This window comes from Cebidichthys violaceus, unplaced genomic scaffold (genome assembly GCF_023349555.1).
Source record: "Cebidichthys violaceus isolate CVI_PGR_0920_01 unplaced genomic scaffold, fCebVio1.0.p SCAF_15, whole genome shotgun sequence".
Lineage (NCBI taxonomy): Eukaryota > Metazoa > Chordata > Actinopteri > Perciformes > Stichaeidae > Cebidichthys > Cebidichthys violaceus.
The window spans coordinates 15,670,424-15,687,748 of NW_027176318.1; the positions used below are offsets into that span (position 1 = coordinate 15,670,424).

Here is a 17,325-nt window from a genome sequence, read left to right on the forward strand (position 1 = left end):
CTTCCATTTATTAGTATTATTTAACAGAAATGCTAATAACCATTTCACCATTTCTTTTAGCTAACTCTTTCAACCATTCATCTTCTTTTACCAACAACATGCATCAATGACTTTTAGCTAACTATTTCAACCATTTATCGTTTAGCTAACTACCATAGATTGTTACAACTGTTTATTGTTCACCTTTAGCTTAATATTGAATCACTCCATTACACTAACCAACTGTTTATTTTTTAGCCATCTATTTATAGATTACTTTTAGCTAACGCTTCATAAAGTACTTTCAGCTCATTTATCCATTACGTTTAGCTGTTTTAAGCTATCCATTACTTTTAACTTTTCAGCTTGTGTCCTTGCTATCTGGTTTTCACACATTCTCGACACTTGTTGAGGCGTTACAGCTGACTCAATATTGTTGATTTTTTTAAATTAAAATCATAATTTCTATCTTGTTTGTAATTAGTTGTGCTCCTGGCTACTGCAGAGCATCATCTGGGGAACAAGACACATCTGGTTGGGAATAACTGCACCTAAAAACCGCTCATGTTTTTTCTGTATAAATTGACAATCACGAGCTCAGTGCAGATGCCTGTGTGGCCTGTTTCGTGTATGATGGCGTCTAATCTGTACAACCAGGCGCTCGTATCTCTGTATGTACAGTATACGTGTGTGTGTGTGTGTGTGTGTGTGTGTGTGTGTGTGTGTGTCAGAAAGAGAGAGTTCAAGTGTGCGCATGTGTTTGACTGGTACAGAAAAAGTGTGATTCATAGCTGACTCACACACTTAACTCCTACAGAGGCACACTTTTCACAACAGCAGGCGAGCCAAACTCCCACAAACACCCTCTCTCTCTCTCTCTCTCTCTCTCTCTGTCACACACACACACACACACACACACACACACACACACACACACGTCTAATAAAACTAGATTTTGCGGTGACTTCTGGGATGTTCGAGAGTCCTATAAAAGATCCGGCCCTCCCTGTCGGGTTATGTGTCATCTGTTCCAAGCACTCTTAAGTTTCGGTAACAATAAAAATGGAGATGAGTATTCACTGTGTTCTTGTGATTTTCTAAATGCAGGATGTTATGAGCATGGAAGCTTTCGGAGGTGAGTTTATGAGCAGAAGGTTGCCAGTTTAAATCACAGTGTTGTGTGGGGTAATTTTGCATGGGGTAAATAAACCAAGCAAATTCTATTCCTCAGTTAATAACAGCGTTTTTTGTGCTTTTCTATGTATTTTCTTGCAGTTCCTGAGTGTAAATTATGTTATTTAAGAAGCGTTGGTCTCCTTCATTTTCTGGTTCAGAGTAATACTCCAGGCAATGCTAAATCAAAGAAATGTTCACTCGAGGTGGACATTTTCTCCTCGGAAATTAGAATTAGTCAATAAACAGAGCAGGATTATATCCAGGTGCCTGTAAATGTCTGGAAGCTGGAAACATGTCCATTAAATTTCGACCAACGAATGAGCAAAAAATAGCTTATAATGGGACCTAAATATTGAAAAACAGACTACTTCCTGTAAGTCTGAAAAACATTACAGCTCGAAAAACAGAGCAATGATTTTAAAAACAGCACAAACCAGATTGGAGCGTTTCTTTTAACCCTGCAGTGGCAAACATTTCTCAGTGTCTTTGGGCAAAAACAACAACAACAAAAAACAGGGGTTTTTTTTCTTATCTGATTATACATTTTGGGTGCAGTTATGATAACTGTGCAGTTCTCTCTCAACACTGTAGAGTATTTTAGTTTCTTATGAATAAATATAGCATTAAAGCCGCTTGTTTCTATCCGGATTTTACCAGCTGCCATTGTGTCAAGCTAGCTAATTAAGCTAACGTTAGCTCAGTGAGATGATTAAAAGAAATGCCTCCAGCAACTTGTATAAAGGGATGTGAAACAGTCACTTGATGGCTAAAGGTACCACGCTCACCAGCGGCATGTGAACAACATTGTGCTCTTTTGAAACGAGGCTCTGGCGTGAGTTCAGTCAGGACGACTGTTGTCCTGCGTGCTTGGGCCTGTATTTTATTCCTCACGTATCCCGCCATTCGCTCCTCTCACAAATGCCCGATCAGCTGTTGTCTTCAGCTGCTCTATCCGATAGCGCAGCAACACGCCTCTACATTACTACATTAACATCCTGCTGCCGTCTCGACCCGGTCTTCAGGTTCATCAGCTGCCAGTCTACAAACCTGTCAAGTCTTTATTATGACACATCATCGGTTTTAATAAACAATTATCGTTTCTTAATATGTCTCCTGATTGAAATGTCAATCAGCTAATTGGCGTCAGTCTAATTGCTTAGATTTGTCTCCAATGAGAAGGCTTTTAATATTCTTTCCTCGACGCTAGTGATTCTGCCCGTTAAGTGCTGCGGCATAAGGGTTTGAAATCAGAAAACTACTGAACGCAACATTAAGTGATGCATTTAAAAACACTTAGCTCGCTCCAGTATGTAAATGCATCATACTGGAGTGACTTTAACAGGCCCGCCTGGACTCGCTGGCCTCTGAGTGACCGAAAACTGTTCAAACCAAAATATTCCCCTCACGCACCACTTGTTTGCTCGGTGTGAAGCAACACCAACAGAGTCTGACTTTTCTGATGCAACCTGGCGAATGTTTTAAGTAATCTAAATCCTCCCGAGTCTCGCCGTGTCTCACCTCAAAAAAAAGAAATAAAGGATCAAGCCCCCGGACCTAAAGTCCTCTGACGACCACTCTGGCAGCCGTCTCATCACATGTGCTGTCACGGGCAGTTCCTCCGCTCATTTTTGGAGTCTGCCGATCGAATTCATGCGAGGGAAATTAGATGAAACAAATGTGCCGGGCTTCCACGGGACGCGGGGCAAAGAGAATTCCCAGCATTCCCAGCAAGTCCTCGTATTACCATTGATGTGTACCACTCCCATAGTGCTGCAGCCTCAGACGTGCCGATGCAACACTGTCGCCAAATCAACAACGTGCAAACCTTTTGACCCCAAACGCCTGTGTGCATATCTGATCCGGGCACTTTATACACACACACACACACACACACACACACACACACACACAAATATAGTATATCATGTTTCCCTCTGTCGCCACAGACACACCCAAGAGACCCAGCGTGAACCGAATACCACACTAAAGCATGCCACGTGTGTTGTGTGTATGCTTGTAAGTGCGTGTGTGTGTGTGTGCGTGTGTGCGCGCGTGTGTGTGTGTGTGTGTGTTTGCAAGCACAAATGTCCGAGGACCCGGGTGCAGCCTTCTGTTCAGAGCGGGTGTGTGTGTCTGTCAGCTGTTCTGCACAGACGGTCTGGGACGAACAACTCACCATCCACCCACACACACACACACACACACACACACACACACACACACACACAGATGCCATATGCACATGACCAGCTAATAACCCATCCAATGATAAGGCTCTGACACGGAACATCATGTAAATAAATCTTTGTCACGATTTATTGAAGCGTGTGAGTCAATAAATTCCCTGACCTGCTTTTTTGTTGCAACAAACAGACATGATGAATAACAATTATTTCTAATATTGGTTGTCATTATTAGTCATTTTTTTTGTATCTCAGATTATGTGGAGTGTGTGGGACAGGCTGTGTTTTACGACATTACATTGATTGGCCCGATGAGGGCGCTGTAATTTACAAATGCCAACATTTTAAAGGTCTTTACTGCTCAAACATCCCTCTCTCAAATGTATGCATGAGTTGTTAACTGGAGCTATACACCGTTTGAACTGTTCTGTTCTATTTTGATAATTAAAAGAATTGTGTTATCCCAGGAAGTGACAATTCAGTGCTAAATTCAACAACAATTTGCTTAAAATGATTGTAAAAGCAGAAATTAGGAGGAATTAGTAGTGTTCCATAATCGTATTGTTTATGATGAAACCGGTGTTATTTTTACTGTGATATTAACGACAACATGAATGTTCAGCGTCTCATCGTACTGCCGTGAATGTATTATTTTAAGGAAGCATTGCCACACCTGTGTTAATAAACATTTCTCTGTATCAGTGATCTTTGAAGACATTCTTTGACAACCATTTGCCAGTAATTATGAAAAAATACATTTGCATTCAGAACTCATTTCTGGCTTGTAAATGATGCGTTTATGTACTCGTCACACCATTGGACTCCATTGTAACGACTCTGAATCACAGCCGGCATTCAGGAACCGCAAACGTTTTTCACAACCACCTCTTTGTCTCGAGGGTGGAGTAAAACTTTACTGACACAATCCCTAATTTAGTTGTAGCATCTAACAACGCCGTGAATCTCCACAAATACCAACAGAAGTATTTCTTTAAGCTTTCTTTAATCATTTTACTAACTGGATGGAAAGATCTGCATGACCTTCACATTCTCCCTTTTTTTTTTGTTGCCAACCTGGACATTTATGACTTTTTTAATGGAGCTACAGTGTTGGCATCACAGCTAAAACAAGGCTATTAAATTAGACTAAGTTAGGTGTGATAATAAATGTGATTAATGGAGCGGTCTCCTTTTGCCAGGTGTTTTTTTTGTGATATTGGCACTGCATGTTGAGTCAATATGAGTTGTTACCAATATGTTACATGTGTTATTAACAACTCACGCGTCGTACTTTAATGAAAAGCTATGACCGGTGCAAAACATCGAGCCTAAAGAGACAAATTGTTTTAGAAGGACTGACACCAAATCCTATGTCCTATCCTCCATCATACAGAGTATATATGATCTCACGTGAGAGTGTGACAGAAAAGCAGGAAATGTGGAGTTTGTCATATCGTCTACGTTGGCCCATTATTCACAGGGATAACAATAATAAAAGAGTTGTTCAATGTTCACACAGGCCTCTGGGTACAAACCTAATCAGCCTGGCTCATGAATTATGAATGACTGTAATCTCTAGTCTGATCACTGCTAGGTATCACAAGTACTCTTGTAGACAAAACTCAATTACATTTTTGAATAAATATACTCATTTAGGGTTTTTTGTGTGTGTCTTTAAAGGTGCTGTTGTAGGACTCGTCATTCCCCAAATCTCACTTTGACAGCATTCATATGACCTGAATTTAAATCTTTGTCAGTCTAAGAGGATGAGAGAGTTTGAGCTCAATCCTGCTTTATTAAAAATCTCTTCTCTCTGCCAGAGGGGCGGCACACTGGTGCCCCCGTAACCACAGTAAGAAGCTGGTAGTTCAGTTAGTATCACAACCTCTGGATGAGGCAGCTGCTGTGGGTAAAGTCAATACAACAGAGAGGTGCATTGTGGCTACAAAGAGACGCAAAACTACAACAAAGAGATGTGAAATGACCACAAAATGACCAGGTAATTACCAGGTACTGATGCAAAACCATTACAAAGAGACTACACAGAGACGGCAAACAACCACAAAGAGACAGAGGACGACTACAAATGATGCAGCCACGTAGGGACAATCACAAAGGGACATCGATTGATCAACAAAAGAAACTCAAAACCACTACAAAATGACCACAAAAGGACGCAGAATGATTTCTACAGATTACTGTGTGTTTCGTGTGTGTGTGTGTGTGTGTGTGTGTGTGTGTGTGTGTGTGTGTGTGTGTGTGTGTGTGTGTGTGTGTGTGTCCTCAAAAGTTCCTAAATCCGCCCCTGCTCTCAGCAGTGAAGTTTGGCTGGGTTTCCTCCTGTCACTCACACATTACATCACCACACTGATCATCAGGTGCCAGGATGATGCATGGACACACACACACACACACACACACACACACACACACACACACACACACACACCTCCCACGCAGCATAGCATCTTGCCAGCCTTCCTCTGTCTCCCCTGCATTACTGTTCATCAGTCATGATCACTCAGTGTGTGTGTGTGTGTGTGTGTGTGTGTGTGTGTGTGTGTGTGTGTGTGTGCGTGCGTGTGTTTATCTGCATCCAGGTGTGTCTCGTGATGTTTGACTATGGATTGAGCATTTGCATATGTGTGCGCGTGTGTGTGTGTGTGTGTGTGTGTGTGTGTGTGTGTGTGTGTGTGTGTGTGTGTGTGTGTGTGTGTGTGTGTTACTATAGCCTACCTTTCATCCAGTCCACCACCTGGCTCGTGCTCCATTTGCTCACCGGCTCCATCACCAGCGCCATCGAGGAAAATTTGCGCCGACTCTCCGTTGCGCGCAAGCGGTGTTGTTAAACCCCCCACCAAAAAAAAAAAAGCTCTAACCGCTGGGAACAGCTCTCCCCCAAACCCACCCGCCCCGCCTCCCCCCCACCCCTCTCTCTCTCTCTCTCTCTCTCTCTCTCTCTCTCTCTCTCTCTCTCTCTCCGCAGCCAGGTGCCTCCTTTTTCACACTATCCCGGTCCGGTACCGCCCCTGGCTCAGCCCGGTGTCGTGTCCCGTTAACACAGCGCAGCCCTCAGTGCGGGACAGCCCGGGCGTGTGCAGCGGATTCCGGTACATTCCCCTGCTCGATCCGGTCTGAGATGGGTCTCCCTGTGCGCCAGTCCGGTCCTCCCGGTGTGTGTGTGTGTGTCTGTGTGTGTGTGGGGGGGGGGGGGGTGCGTGTGTGTGTGACAGAGATAGGAGTGTAGGTGTGTGCGCAGCCGGTCCGTTACCGACAGCAGCAGAGTAGGATAGATAAGTCACACCGGACTCAACACCCGACAGCATCTCTCTCTCTCTCTCTCTCTCTCTCTCTCTCTCTCTCTCTCTCTCTCTCTCTCTCTCTCTCTCTCTCTCCAGATATGATTAAACCGTGCACGCGCCCCGTGGGTGGCTACGCGCGCACATATCAGTGAATTTCCCTCTGGAGCGATAGAATCATGCAGATATGATGGGGAAAAGATACCCTGAGCAGATGTTTAATCAGGCCGCATGAGTGCATGACTAAAGTGCGTGTGTGTGTGTGTGTGTGTGTGTGTGTGTGTGTGTGTGTGTGTGTGTGTGTGTGTGTGTGTGTGTGTGTGTGTGTGTGTGTGTGTTGGGGGGGGTACCTTGCACTTTCTGCTTCAGCTGCTTTGTGAGAAAACTTAATGAATGTTCAGCTGACCTCTCCACCTCCACATATAATATAATTGTACCCTCAAACCATTTCTTTCTTTATTCTTTTTAATGACAGATGTTGAGGGTTCACCTGCTTTCACCTGTTAACAACGTTCTCCCTGCAACAATGACATGGGATTGTTTTGCCCACTTGGGGGCGGTGTAAACAAGATGATATGGTGAACGTATACGCAAACATTTGCCCGCTTACAAATCCAGCATCTTTTTGTGTCAGTAAAATGACTACTAGTGTCTTGCATCAATATATGTCCACATCAAACAGACTTACAAGGCAGACCGTCAATTTCCATGATCATAGGAGTGAGACCAAATATACAAGCGACGCCAAAACATGAATAGTATATTCCGTATGTCTTTATACTTAACATGCATTGAGCATGCTGATCTCATATACATTTCATGTATTATTCAGCTAGTTTGCATATTTGTCCAAGCTTTAGGAACTCACAAAGGTGCATGCAGGTTTATTATATTAATCGCACAATGCTGAGGCGGTCACAAAGCGTGCACCGCTACGCCTCGCAACACGGGTGAAATAGCATGTTTTTAGGGAGTCCCTCCCACAGCTTCATGGCATACATGAGACCTCGACCCCACCATTTACATTGTCCCCCTCAGTGCATTGCAGCTGTCTATGTGCATACAGTATATACGGGGGTTTTCCATTCGGCTCATTTGTGCCACTGGATAAACTGGGATAAAAGCCGTAAAAATGCTCCAACTGTGAGTCACATAAGATTGTCATCAGAGGAAATATACATATCTCTCTCAAGTCTCTTGTGACTCAAGAGACCCTAACCCTTAGCCAACACAGTGATCCAAACCAAAGAGAGAGGGCAGGTGAGGGTGGAGGCTCCTGGTCCTTGGTTGATTGAACCCTTTGAGACCTTTTCACTGACAAAACACCCTAAATCTCACCGTCTACATCCTAGTTTTAACATCTACAATGTCCCCATTCTGTTTAACTCAACGCAAACGTTTCCTTTTCGCTGCAGCGCCACATGGTTCCTCTAATAATGAGCAAAGCTGTTCTGAGTCCCACTAAATTAATTCTGATACATATTAATGTTTACCAGTGGGATGTTAAGATAACACATTGTAGTAATTCGAGTCAGTGCGATCATGTAATGGAAGTTTGATTAAAACATTATTCAATTTAATCGAATCATTAAAGATTCATTGCTACATTAGTATCTATGTGTGTGTGTGTTGTTGAAAGAGAATCTACTCACCTTTCAAGCATTTCACACACACACACACACAAACACACACACACACACACACACACACACACACACACACACACACATATTACATCACAGTTCATTGCACACGCAATTCAGTTATTTGAAAGGATAAAAGATAGAACAAGCACAGGAGGTGGAATCAGATCTGATGAGATTTGATTTGAGGTCATTGCAGCAGCAGCAGCAGCTGGAGGTGGAGGTGGAGGTGGATGTATGCACAGATAATAGAGAGGCTGTAGAGCAGTGAGCAGAGTGAGGTCGACTTCAGTTTCCTTTTCCAACTGAGACCTCTGCTGGTCACACACAGAGAAACTAAAGCTAAGCTCACACTGGAAGCTATTCTATAGAGACATGAGAGCTGGCAGCCTGTATTCATTGTTGTCTTTGTTGGGACATGGCTGGATTTAAAACGTGTTATTCTTGCTATGTTTTGCTTGGCTGAAGATGAAACCAACTTATTTTTCCTCTTGAGCTGTTTTTTAATTATTTATTTTTTTAGTAAAATGTCTAAATAACTATCAGATAGATTCATCTATTGCCAACTGTAAATCAAAAGTTGTATTCGTCATTTACCTGCAAATCAATTCACTCTTTGTGTTTTGTACTAATTATCAAATGTTAGCATGCAAACCCAGTAATACAGGGAAAACACGACACTGTTCTTTTCTTCACTGTAGGCATGTTAGCAAGTTGGCGTTTTAGCTCAAAGAACAGCCTCGCAGAGCTGCTAGCATGGATGTAGACTCTTAGGCTAAACATTTTACTCTACCTGTTAAACGTCAGCATGTTAGCATTGTCACTTTAAGTAACCACAACTACTTTAAGCAATTTTAAACACTGTGAAATTTGTTTATTGCCTTTCTTACGGTAGATAGCTTATAAGAGAGATACCACTCTCATGTTGGTAAGCTAAATATGAAGCTACTGCCAGCAGCCAGTTAGCTTAGCACAAATACTGGAAGCAAGGGGAAACAGCTAGCCTGGCTAACCTCTCCTCACTTAACTTGTCATATATCATTTGTTTAACTCTTGCAACAAGTGTAAAAGATAGATGAGAGGTAGATGTTAAGACTGATTTGTCTGTTAAATATGAAACCACCACCAGCAGCTAGTTAGCTTAGCTTAGCTTAGCACAAAGACTGGTAGCAGGGGGAAACCTGGCTCTGTCCTAAGGGAACAAAATCCACCTACCAGCACCTCTAAAGCCCTTCCTAATTAACTTGTTATTTCTCATTTGTTTAAACCGTACAAAAAGGGTTAGGGTTAACGATAGATGAGAAGACATACTATATTCTGTTAAATGTGAAGCTACAAGCAGCCAGTTAGCTTTAGCTTTTCATAGGCCCTAAGAACAGACTGAAGAGAGAACCAAATGCAAATATCAAGAGTTACCAACATATCCTCACTGATCCACGCTGTTCTTGTAAAACACATACATCCAAATCGATAGAATAAATGGAGTGGAATTAAAACAAAATAGCTCTACATTTCACCTTTGAACCAGTGTAGGCATATTTGTAATTTTGTTTTATAAAGAACTAGTCCCTCTCTGCGGGGGGTGCTTGTACTGTTGTGTTTACGGCCCCTTGTCAACCCTTAACCGCTTTACAGGAATGTTTTTAATAAACTGTAGAGAAGGAAGTGAAAAAGGGGATTAGAGAATATATGAACTTTCATAGACGATCACTTTCTCACGTTGAGGTGATAGTTTCACCAGGGATATTATTAGATATCATTTAAATACATTTGTGAAATAAATCACCCATAGGCAAATATTGTACTTTTTACGCCACTACATTTATTTGTCAGCTTTAGTCAATAGTTACTTTGCAGATTCAGATTACTGTTACAAAATATATTTAACTAAGAAATGAGCAATATATATGTTATTCTGAAATGGGCCATTCTGCTCAATAAGTAATGCTGCTGTACTTTTACTTCCACCACTGGTTACAACAACATTTCTTTTTACTTTAAATGCTGATCATTTATTTTGCAATTCTTATTTATGTCAAATAAAAAGCCTGAAACCACTCTCTTCAGCATTAGACAGACACGTATGTAACTACTATCAATGTAATTACTCCGGCTCACACATAGTCCCCCTCTACACCTGTTTACTGTCTCTATCTCATGCTGTTTTAAAGAATTTGAGTTGTAAAATGAGCTGCCTCAACAGACCTCACGTTCTCTGACTGTATCTACCGGCCAGCAGAGAAGAGGAAGTGCTTGGTTCTTCGTTTGACACTCTCACACTTCATTTGTCATTAGTTGACTTTTTTTTCAGGAAGTGAGTAAAACCACAACTCCCTGCATTTTACATGAAAAAGAAGTGAAAGCTCTAGGACAGTGTGCCAGAGAACAAACATTATCTAAGACGTATTAGAAGATCTTTAAAATTATTCTCAGAAATGTATTAATGTATGTATTTTCGTACATAATATATTATACATGAAAAACTATCCATCCATTTTCCTCCGCTTATCCGGGGTCGGGTCGCGGTGGCAGCAGGCCAAGCAGGCTGACCCAGACTTCCCTCTCCCCCGCAACATTTTCCAGCTCATTCTGGGGGATCCCGAGGCGTTCCCAGGCCAGCTGGGGGATGTAATCTTCCCCGGGGTCTCCTACCAGTTGGGCCTCCAGTGGGAGGCGCCCAGGAGGCATCCTGATTAGATGCCCGAACCACCTCAGCTGACTCCTTTTTGACGCCTCAACTCCAAGTTCCCTCCTGATGTCCGAGCTCCTTTCCCTATCTCTAAGGCTGAGCCCGGCCACCCTACGGAGGAAACTCATTTCGGCCGCTTGCAGCCGCGACCTCAGAGTTTGTGACCATTGGTGAGGGTCGGAACGTAGACCGACCGGCACCAAGACGGTCCGGTGCAGCGCCTGCTTTACATTACATTACATTAATTTACTGCTGCAGCCGCACCGATCCGCCTGTCGATCTCCCGCTCCATCTTACCCTCACTCGTGAAGAAGACCCCGAGATACTTGAACTCCTTCGCTTGAGGTAGGCACTCCGTCCCAGTGTACCAGTTTAAATAAAGGGAATAAACATTAACATCTAAGACGGATTAGAAGCTCTTTAAAATGATTCTTGTTTTCGTACATAATATATTCTACATGAAAAACTAGATAAAGACAAATTTTGCTCAAAACAGCCATTTCCCTGAAGGACCTGCCTTCAACTCTCACTTCCCCACTTGATCTGTACAAAAGAGGTCGGAAATGACAGGTAGATGGATGATGTTTACGCTCAAGACGAACATGTTTCTCATGTTTACTGTCTATTACACGGTGAGAGAGATCATTTCCATTCTTTTCATCTGAGAGGATTATTTTATTCAAACAAAGGATGATAATTAAACTACAAGATCCTGTGGATATGACATCAGTGATTAACCAGCTCTTCTTTGTGTGACACAGTGAGTATCAGAAACCATTACTGAGTCATTTACAATAAGGTTAATAATGTTCAGATGACATACATTTACCATAGTGTTCTAATTTTGAGTATTTTTTGTTTCTTACTGTCCTTGATGGTTTGTTTTATTGGATTTTCAGGATCTCCAGGTGGACTTTACATTGACAGATTGCAATTCCTTGATTTAAAAAAGATATAAAAAATGTCTCCTGGAGGGAAAGAGGACAAAACAAAGCAAAAAAGAGGATCCGAATGTTTTAAACTGAGTTTTGTTTTTCTCTTGCTGAATATCAGCAGTTTTGTTGTTCCAGTCACAGGATTTTATCTGAAGTCTTGCCATATCAGTAACAACAACGCCATATGTATCAAGTGTAAACTCCACGCGGTTCCTCAAGATATTCCCTCAACGATGGAAGGCTTTTACTTGTCTGAGAACAAAATTTCAACACTGCAAGAATCAAATTTGAAAAATCTTTCCGTTTTGATGCAGTTAGACCTGAAACGCAACTACATCTCGCAAATACACCAAGGCGCCTTTGCCGGTCTGATTTCCCTCAAGAAATTGAATCTAAATAACAACAGGCTTGTTAAACTTGGAGATGATCTTTTTCAGGGTTTGAGCAACCTCACAGAGCTCAGACTCAAAAGTAATCGCATCAAGTCGGTGGCATCCACCTCTTTAAAGTCCTTGACAAGCTTGACGGTTTTGGACATCTCCAACAACAAACTGCACCACTTGACAAATGTTCACACTATATTACAGCAACTGCCAAATCTACGGGAGCTGTCAGTGGAAAGAAACGATTTAACCACTTTTTATTCGTGGGAACTGACAAACAGCTCGCTAAAACTCACTTCCCTTGATTTGTCTCAAAATCGTATTGCTGTTTTCAGGATCACTGCAGATGTTTTTCCAAATCTCACCTGGTTAAACATCGGCCTCCCTTATTCTAAAAAGACACAGATGAAATGGGACATTCGTAACAAGACTTTTCTTAGTCGAGTGTCTACTCTTGATGTTAGTGGGCTTACAATCGATAATGATACCAGGAAAATGTTACGAGAGAACTTCAACCCCTCACTGACTTCTCTGAGGATGAATGAAATGAAACATACAAGACTTACAGCACTAGTCAACGTTTCCTGCACCATCCCAACAGTGTCCACACTCCAACTCAGAAGCAACAACCTACTCTATGTCAATGCGCAATTCTTCCAGTTGTGTATTAACATAACAGAGATAGATTTAGCCAGCAATAACATACAAAATATCAGTGAAGAGGCCTTCAGATCTCTGCGAGGGTTACAGATCTTGAGTCTGACTCAAAACAAACTTCCATGTGTTCCAGCTGCCATAAGGAATCTACCAACTCTCCAAGAGCTGGATCTCAGCAAGAATAGCATCAAAACACTCGAATGCAACGATTTCACCAACCTGACAAAGCTCAGACAGCTCAGCCTTCATCAGAATTCAATCTCAGCTCTCAAGGAGTGCGTCTTCAAAGATTTGATACGATTGCAAGTTTTAAAGCTGCAGAACAACAGCATCTCCAAATTAGAAGGTGCTTTTAAAATATACCTGCCAAATCTAAAACAACTGCGTTTGAATCTGAATAAACTCACCGCCATTAAACACGGGGCATTTGCAGGCTTGAAGTCACTCCAGAACTTGTCGTTAAATGATAATCAAATCTATAAACTTGAAAATGGGTCTTTTCTTGGATTAAGGAATCTTACCAATATTCAGCTGAACGCAAATAAAATTGATGAAAAGGGGCTACGCAACGTTTTTTTCCATGATCTGGTCAATTTAAAAGCATTGGATTTGAGGGACAATAAAATTAAATACTCTGAGAGTGTAGCTTTGTCTGATCCACCATTTTCTAAGCTGTCCCGTCTGCAGACGTTGGTGTTTCTTGGAAATAACCGTAGGGGGAAGTCCTTGCTGCCTTCCAACTTCCTTCAAGGTTTGACTAATCTTTTGGTTTTCAATGCCAGGAACGCTGAACTTCTATCCTTGCACAAAGACACGTTTACTTACACGCCACGACTGCAAACACTTGACATTAGCTCAAATGACCTCACGGATCTCTCTCCGGAGTTGTTTTACCCAATCCAAGGCCTTTTAAGTCTCTCCATATCTAGAACAAGCCTTCAATCTCTAGATTTCCTTATAGAAGCCAACCTTACTAAGCTGGAATTCCTGCAGGCAAGAAGGAATCAATATTCAGTAGTCAGTGAGAAAGTTATAAAGTCTTTACCGGCTCTCGTATATCTCGATCTTCAACGCAACAGTTTCACCTGTGACTGCGATAACTTCTGGTTCCGAAATTGGACAGTTTTCGACAAGCAAACACAAGTTTATGACGCATACAACTTTGTGTGCAACTATCCTTCGAATCTTAAAGGTATGAAACTGTTGGACTTAGATGTCCAGTCCTGCACAGTGGACACAGAATTCATCTACTTTATCTCCACCACATGCATGATCCTCCTCTTTATGTTGGTGTCCTTCACCTACCATTTCCTGAGGTGGCAGCTGGTCTACGCCTACTACCTCTTTCTGGCTTTGCTCTTTGACACAAAGCTTAAAAACAAGCAAGCTCCCAATCAGTACGATGCCTTCGTCTCCTACAACACCCATGATGAGCCGTGGGTCATCAGGGAGCTGCTGCCAAAACTGGAAGGGGAGCAGAACTGGAGATTGTGTCTGCACCATCGAGACTTCGAGCCAGGTGAGACCTGGCATTGAACAAAATGTTTTAGCCGTGTTTGTGGATTGGCTATTGGGATAGCAATGTCTGCCAGTTGGTTGGGTCAGAAACAATGGCAGGGTTCAGGTTTGGATTAAGTTTTTGGAGAGCAACGCAAGCAACATTGATAATCTGGCAACTGGCTGGGGTGAAGGGGTTGGTATATGTACTAAAAGGGTGATTGGGGAATGAGATGCAGGTGATCAGGATTAGGAAAGGTGGGGAATGGACTGAATAGAGATACAGGGATAATGGGGGAGAGTGTATGCGGTCAAATAGTCTTATTTGCTTAGGAAGTTTCCTAATTGAGTAAAATTACCCTGAAGTATCTAAATGGCAGCTGTGGTAAGAGCTTTAGTGGCTGGGAGTTTGCCAGAAAGAGACTCGGTAGAGCTGGTCAGTTGGGGTCAGCTCTTAGCTTAGCCTGCAGGCTGCTCCTCTTGCCCCACTTCTGCCTCATTTCTCTCCGCCTCCTGGGTGGGATGAAGGTAGCGTCGCCGGGCTTTCCCAGTCGCATGATCTCCGGTGGGATAGAATCCAATCTTTCAGGGATGTAGACCTTATACTGTCTCCAATGTCAAGGAGTTCAGCTCGCTCGTAGTATATATGAGCCTCTGATGCACAAACAGGTACACATAAAACACACAGGACGAAAAAGCTGCTATCAAACCGAGAGTGTCGAGCCGCTGCGTACATGCGCGCCACCATCTTTGCATGCAATCATGTTTGAACACCACCGGTCAGTGTGGCTTATATATACAGAGAGTTAGGGTAGCTTTTCAGGCCAGGGTGCTGCTCTTTTGTGTGTATGTTGTAGAAAGCTTTAATGCAGAGATAATAGACTTAGAATATCTGCAGTTAAAAACTGTCATTAAAAAGAACAAAGAGTGATATTTTTCTCCTTTTAGGTTTCAAACACAATTTTCAAGCAAACAGCTTTTTGCTTTGTACTTTCATCTATACTCCAGAGGGTGTCACCATAGTACTCTTTGTACTGCACCATCAGAGGAACTAATGAGGCAAACTCAGACTTTTTTTTTTCCCTGACCCTTTTCTTCTCCTTTTTCCTTCTCACTTCCTCAGGTAAACCCATCATAGACAACATCACAGATGCTATCTACGGAAGCAGGAAGACCATCTGTGTGATCAGTCGCAGATACCTCGAGAGCGAGTGGTGCTCCAGAGAGATCCAGGTGGCCAGGTAAACATGTCAGCCGACACACGGCAGTTTAACACCCCACTAACTCTGTATGGAGCCAGTTTGTGTGACTGATCCGTCGATTCCTTCCGTTGTAGCTTCCGTCTATTCGACGAGCAGAAGGACGTGCTGATCATGGTGTTTCTGGAGGACATCCCCATCGCTCAGCTGTCTCCTTACTACCGCATGAGGAAGCTGTTGAAGAGGCGGACCTACCTGAGCTGGCCTCGAGCCGAGGAGCACCCCAAGCTGTTCTGGGAGAAACTCCGCCAGGCTCTGAAGACCGGAGAAGATGTAGGTGAGGACCGATTCCTCCTCAATGTGGTGGACAGACCGTGATGGAAAGGAAATACAATCCTTTGAGGTTTGCAGACAGTGGACTTTGTTGGAGTCTTCTTGGAATTTGTTGGGTTGTTTTACCACAAAATTGCCATAAAGTGTATCTGAAGGAGGTTCCCGGCATCACTTTAGAATACCATCTTGATCAGCTGATCTTACTGGTCTAACTGAAATGGAAAATGAGAAGTCTGACCTTTTATTGACTAATCAATGTAAAGTAAGATCAAATTTGCAATGTACAGCAGATTTGATTGTATCATTTTTTTTTAAATTACTTGTTCTATAATTAAACTCTCAATAATTAATTTCAAGTCATTTTTCAAATATAATAAATGAAAAGGTTGTATTGAAGGTATGAAATGTGTGGACATAAAGACATACAATTGTATTATCAAACATCTATTTTAATAAATTCTTTGACAAAAGAAATTACAAGCAAAACTTCCTACTTTTGTGCTTCATTTCTCTGACTCAAAATATCAGAGTTCAGTAACACGCAATATACAACATATAAATACAGAACATATAAATATATAACATGCATATATATATATATATATATATATATATATATATATACTTCTCAAAAACAATGTTTTCATAATTTGTTTGTTGGTGCTCTGTTTCTACAATGTACTGTTTACTGTGTATACTATGGAGTACACTTCCCTGTTTATAAAACAGAACAAATATAATAGGATATAAGATAATAATAATTTACAAAAATGTAATTACAGTGACTTTCAGGGTTCTTGGCTGCATCAGAAATAGAGTCATGTGCTATTAACTGCTCTGTTGAGCTTATGCTGACGTGGTGTTTTCCTTCGCGGTGATCTGACCGTTCTTCTTCCTCCTCCTCTCACTACACAGAAAAATGGAAACATAACATTAATTCATTTAGTGCATGGTTCTCTCTGGTATCTCACTATACTTATTTCACCACTGGTTAACACAACAACATTTATTTTTACTTTAAATGCTGATCATTTATTTTCCAATTGTTATTTATGTCAAATAAAATACATTTTATTTTATGCCTGAAACCAGTCTGCTTCAGTATTACACAGAAACCTATGTAACTACCATCAATGTAATTACTCCGGCTCACACATGGTCCCCCTCTACACCTGTTTACTGTCTCTATCTCATGCTGTTTTAAAGAATTTGACTTGTAAAATGAGCTGCCTCAACAGACCTCACTTTCTCTGTATTTTCTCTGACTAATACTGCATCTACCGGGCAGCAGAGAGGAGGAAGTGCTGGTTCTTTTTTGGACACTCTCACCCTTCATTCGTCATTAATTCATT

At 41.9% G+C, this 17,325-nt stretch overlaps 2 protein-coding genes across 2 annotated transcripts in view; one reads left to right on the plus strand and one right to left on the minus strand.

Annotated features, from left to right (window-relative positions):
- The window catches only part of cnksr2a (connector enhancer of kinase suppressor of Ras 2a), a 41,021-nt gene extending 34,810 nt beyond the window's left edge, over nt 1-6,211 (minus strand). Inside the window, exon 1 of the mRNA XM_068710241.1 lies at nt 6,075-6,211. Within this exon, the coding sequence (XP_068566342.1) occupies nt 6,075-6,138 (64 nt within the window). The 5' untranslated portion in view covers nt 6,139-6,211. The remainder of the gene's footprint in view (nt 1-6,074) is intronic.
- Nucleotides 6,212-11,532: 5,321 nt separating this feature from the next.
- Nucleotides 11,533-16,447, plus strand: LOC137872106 (toll-like receptor 13). Its single transcript, XM_068710341.1, is given in 6 exon segments — nt 11,533-11,539; nt 13,078-13,250; nt 13,591-13,672; nt 13,675-14,463; nt 15,565-15,682; nt 15,778-16,447. Coding segments are annotated over 6 exon segments (1,410 nt in total). The 3' UTR covers nt 16,019-16,447.
- The last annotated feature ends 878 nt before the right edge of the window (nt 16,448-17,325 follow it).